General features: G+C 54.4%; 1 protein-coding gene across 1 annotated transcript in view; it reads left to right on the top strand.

Moving 5' to 3' along the window:
- Window positions 1-4665, top strand: part of GMIP (GEM interacting protein) — a 9929-nt gene that overhangs the window by 2226 nt on the left and 3038 nt on the right. The window contains 14 exon segments of the mRNA XM_009871841.1: window positions 587-680; window positions 771-846; window positions 1134-1197; window positions 1546-1671; window positions 1875-1939; window positions 2081-2191; window positions 2412-2492; window positions 2896-3052; window positions 3055-3074; window positions 3163-3300; window positions 3719-3908; window positions 4105-4191; window positions 4298-4396; window positions 4485-4624. Coding sequence (XP_009870143.1) covers window positions 587-680; window positions 771-846; window positions 1134-1197; window positions 1546-1671; window positions 1875-1939; window positions 2081-2191; window positions 2412-2492; window positions 2896-3052; window positions 3055-3074; window positions 3163-3300; window positions 3719-3908; window positions 4105-4191; window positions 4298-4396; window positions 4485-4624 — 1448 coding nt within the window.

The raw sequence follows: 4665 nt of genomic DNA, 5'->3' as shown, positions 1-4665 counted from the left end.
CGCCCTGCAATGCGCGAAACCAGGGGTGGAACGTAGAACCACAGAACCATGTGGGTTGGAAAAGACCTTGAAACTCATCAGATCCAACTGTTAACCAAGCAACGCCAGCTCCACCACAAAACCGCGGCGCTGAGCACCGCGCTTACGCGGGTGGGGACTTGTTCGCCGGCTTTGTGGCCCTTCTCTGGCTGCCACGGGGCCGTGGGGTGGGAGGGCATCGCCCCTCGAGCGGGGATCAGCCTGTTTCGTATTTTGCCCGCCCCGCTGTTGGAGCGGACGAGACGTTTCGCAACATCAATTGGCTGCGTGATGTCGAGAAACCGTCCCTCGCGCGGCCGAGGTTGCGACACGCGCCAGGAATGGGCGACTTCCGCACGAGAGCCCCCAAACCAGCTTCGACCACCTGCAAACCCATTTCTTGGGGGGGGTTCTGCTCAAGGAACCTCAAATTCACTACTCCCAAAGATTTCCTTTGAACCCTTTGCCGCGCTTTGCCGGGTGGTCACCGTCTGTCGCTTCCCCGCGAATCCCCTGGCTCCGTCTCCTCGGGGTCACTCGGCTGAAACGATTTCTTCTCCATCACCAGGTCCCACCACTCCAGGGAGGGTCCCTGAAAATAAGAAGCGCTACAGCGAGATATTCCGGAGCCTGGACGCCCTAGAAATCTCCATTGGGAATGCGTACGTAGAGAACCGGGGTGGAACGAGTTTTCTGGGTCATTGGAATCTCAATTTATTTCATTGTTTGTTGATTTTTTTTTAATTATTCAGGGCGGTTGATATGTTCGTTGGGGATGGGGAGAGCCCTGATGACACGGACCTGACTGCGGAGAGAGAGGTGGTGCCGGTAGGCAAAGAATGAGACCCATTTCTTTGACGGAATTATCCATGGCCGCTGCCAAAGGGCAGGATTCTACGCTGTTAAACTCTACATTTTAAAATTTTACATTAGTGAATCTTATGGTTTTAAATTCTCCATTATTTACCGTTTGGATTTATATTTTTCTGAAGAACAAGATGTGCAATTTGCAGACAATCTCCAGGCAGCCTTTTGGAAAAAACCCCCAAATTCCTCAATGCTCATTTCTCTTTCACCATTTTCCTCTTTTTTGTTTTTTTTTTAATTTCCCCCAGCCGAGTGAAAGCTTCTGCAAGAGCAAAACCAGCTCTGAGGGGCAAGCGCAGGCCGACCTAACAGGTAATATGGAGTCCCTAGGAAGAAAAAAATACGTAAAATTTCTAATTTCTCACAGATTCCAGCCTGAAATGGTTTCATATGTGTTCCCTGTGGTGACACGGATCCGCCCCAGTTCCGCCAAGGGACACAAATCCTTCCTGCAGCTCCCCAAGAGCTCACAGAGTCACTCGCTTTCGCCCTTTGAAACAAATTAAAGTGGTTGTGGGGGCAGGACTGTGCGGGGTCACCGTGAAGCAGATCCCGATGATGTTTTTTCAGTGAAAGGCCTTTTTTGGGGGCGGTTATCCGGGGTTTTGCTGCTTGGGGGGAGCCTCTGCCTGTTCCGAACCTGGATTTCTCCCGTTGCAGCTCAGGAGGCGGACGAAATGCTGATCAGGTGCGAGGGCGGCATCGAGGCAGCCCTTGAATACGCCAAGACGTGGTGTAAATACGTTAAAGAGCTGCTCGCCTGGATCGAGAAACGCCTGAGTTACGGTGGGTCCATCCCTTTTTCCATTTTTATTTTTTTAAACTAAAAAAAATCACAGCCGGGGACGCAACCGGCCGAACACCAACCCTTTGAGTCGCTTAGGCGCCAAGATAAAGACACGGTGGCAGAATCTCTCCTTCCCCCAAGCCGTCCTAATGGACGGGAGCGACCTCTAGGCTGGCGCCTGACCCGCTCTGCCCTGTTACAGAGACAGAATTTGCCAAAGGGATGGTGAAGATCGCTGAATCGGGACGAAACGCCATCATCCACCAGGTAGGGCTCCACAGAAACAACCCCCACCGCGTTCAAACCCTTCCCGCAGATGACCTCAGCCTCGCTCGTTTAGGAAAGCTGCCGTGATTATCCGTAGGTTTATTTGGGGGGGGTTGGTGGTTTATTTTTCTGTTGCTGCAGCACAACATGCCTCTTCGGGCGCTCTACACGCTGGTCCTGGAACACGATATAAAAATGGGAAACTCGGCCGCCGAGACCGCGGGGCTGCTCCAGCAGAAGGAATTTTACCAGGTACCGTGCTCCGTTGGGCGATTTGGTGGGAAGGTTTGACGTGAGCATCGTGGAGAGCTGACAAAGCCATTGACCTGGTCCACGGGGATGAAATAAGGGAAGTCCAAGTTCCCGATTTAAGGGGAAAAGCGGCATCTTCGACGCTTGTCAGGCCCTCGGCTGCCTGACACCCTGTTCCTCCCGGGGCGGTCACCGTCCTAATTTTTCATTTCCTTGGCAGCCTCTGTCAGCCAAGAAGAACGAAATCGAGAAATGGAGGAAAGAATTCAAAGATCAGTGGAGCAAGGAGCAAAAGAGAATGGTAAGAGGTGCAACTTTTCTGCCAGTCACGGCTCAAAACACCGAAAAGGTGGAACAAGCAGTGACTAAATAAAGTAATATCCACCCCGCCACGGAATAAAAATACTTTTCTCGAGCTTACAAGGCAGGGTGCTAACGCAGCGGATTCTGATGTCTGCTGGGATCGGCAGCTGTCTGAACCAAGGGCCAGGTGCTCGGCTGTCTAATTTCTGGGTGGGAAGGGCTCAAAAATCATCCCTCGGCGCCAAGTTGGCCGACGACACAAAGTTGGGTGGCGCGGTCCCTTCCAACCCAAATCACTCCAGGACTCTATGATCTCGTTCCAACCCACGGACACCTCCCATGGACCGGGTGGCCGTGACTCGTCCCTCCCACCCCCTGTTCCTTTTTGGCCCCGACTCCAGAACGAATCCTTGTCGTCCCTGCGCAAATCCCGCCTGCAATACGTCCAGCGCTGCGAGGAGCTGGAGAAGGCGAAGCAGCTGAGTGCCCGGGCAGAGGATGAGCTCCAGCAGAGCGTCGCCAACCCCGGCAGGGCCAACAAGCAGCTGGAGAAACGACGGGCGAGGAGGCGCAAGCCAAGGCGAGGAAGCTCAGAGAGGCAATTCCCGGCCTCGATGTATCTTCCCACTCCCCCCCGGTGACTTTTTTCCTCCTCCGCTCCGTTCCAGGTCCAGGAGTCGGAAGCTTTGTACAAGACGTGCATCAGTGACGCCAACTTTCGGCGGCAAGAGCTGGAGAAAGTGCGAGCGCGGATCGTGTCGCACATCCGCAAGCTCATCTACCAAGGGGATGAGGTGCTGACGTGGGTACGTGGACTCTCGTAATTTCTCCTCAGATTGTCGTTTTGGGGAAAATGCTGTTTGGGGTGAGGCCGCCAGGCTCTTCATCATTTCACCGCGACCATTCTCAAGCGGTCAGAATTAGGGGAGCGCGCAGGACGTTGCTTCGCTACCGCAAAATCTCAGCTATGTAATAGCATTTCCAGTTCCCGCTGCTTTGAGCATGCAGATATCCAGAGGAAAAAAAGTCTAAGGGGAGAATAACCTAGAACAAGAAACCGTGACAAATCCTTTTTGTCCGATCTGTTCCGTAGAACTATTGATAGCAGGAGCGCAGGGAACGAGAAGCTGAAGGCTGGTGAATGACCGTGAGGTCCAAGGGAGGAAGAAGCACCCGGGCTCTGTCTAGCAAAGTTGGGTTTTTGTGTTTTCTTCCCCCTGCAAGGTCACTTTAAGGATGTTCAAGCAGCGGCAGGCTCAGTCCGAACAGATTCCAGTAGGATACCAGTACCTGGCCGAGATCTGCAAGCCCTACAAGGCAGGCGAGAAGTACCTGGAGTTCATCCAGGCTCTGCAGAAGAAGGACATTCAGACGGAAGCGTTCGAGTTCGAGCCGCTCACTTCCGGAGGGCAGAGTAGGTTCCATTTGATAAGGGCAACGCGATTTTCCCATCGGGTTGAATTGAGATGAGCAGCCAAAGAGGTGGGAGATGTTCTGAGGCTCCCAGGGAGGTGCTGAAGGCTTCAGTCAGACTGGGAGAAAACTCCAACGGGGATTCTCTCAGGAGCTGGGTTTGGCCGCGGGACGCTCACTGTGTGCACCTTCCCCAGGTACCAGCAGGTCCCTCTGCAGCGACACGGAAAGCCTCGGTGGGAGCTGTGAGTCCCGGTCCTTGGACTCTCCCACCTCCAGCCCAGGTGAGAGCTGCAGAAATTCTTGCCTGACATCACCCCAAATCAGGCATAAAACCTACCCTGACCCACCTTGTGCGTCATGAGGCTGAGTCTGTGCTTTCTTCCCCAGGCAACTCTGACAGGAGGCTGTTGAAAGCTCCCTCCACCGGCACCGTGTCCTCCTTGGACGACTTCGAAGAGAGGGATTCCCTGCAAGCTTTCGAGAACGGTGAGCCGCACGCGCCGATTTGACTCCCTAGGCAGAAACCGCACTTGGGGCCCGGTTCCTTTTCGCACTTTAACTGCGGTTTCTGCAGAAAACGGCCCGTCCCAGCAGCAGTTCAGGAACACGCCCCTCTCCAGCGCGGCGCAGACCCACCGGCTCCGCAAGCTGCGGGGACCATCCAAGTGCAGGGACTGCGACACCTTCATGGTCAGCGGCTTCGAGTGCGAGGAGGTGAGGGCGGAAAGACGCTTCAGCTGGGAGCCCGGGGCAAC

This window comes from Apaloderma vittatum, unplaced genomic scaffold, assembly GCF_000703405.1.
Source record: "Apaloderma vittatum isolate BGI_N311 unplaced genomic scaffold, ASM70340v1 scaffold24826, whole genome shotgun sequence".
Lineage (NCBI taxonomy): Eukaryota > Metazoa > Chordata > Aves > Trogoniformes > Trogonidae > Apaloderma > Apaloderma vittatum.
The sequence above is the reverse complement of the archived record's forward strand: the minus strand, read 5'-3'. Positions and strand labels throughout refer to the sequence as shown.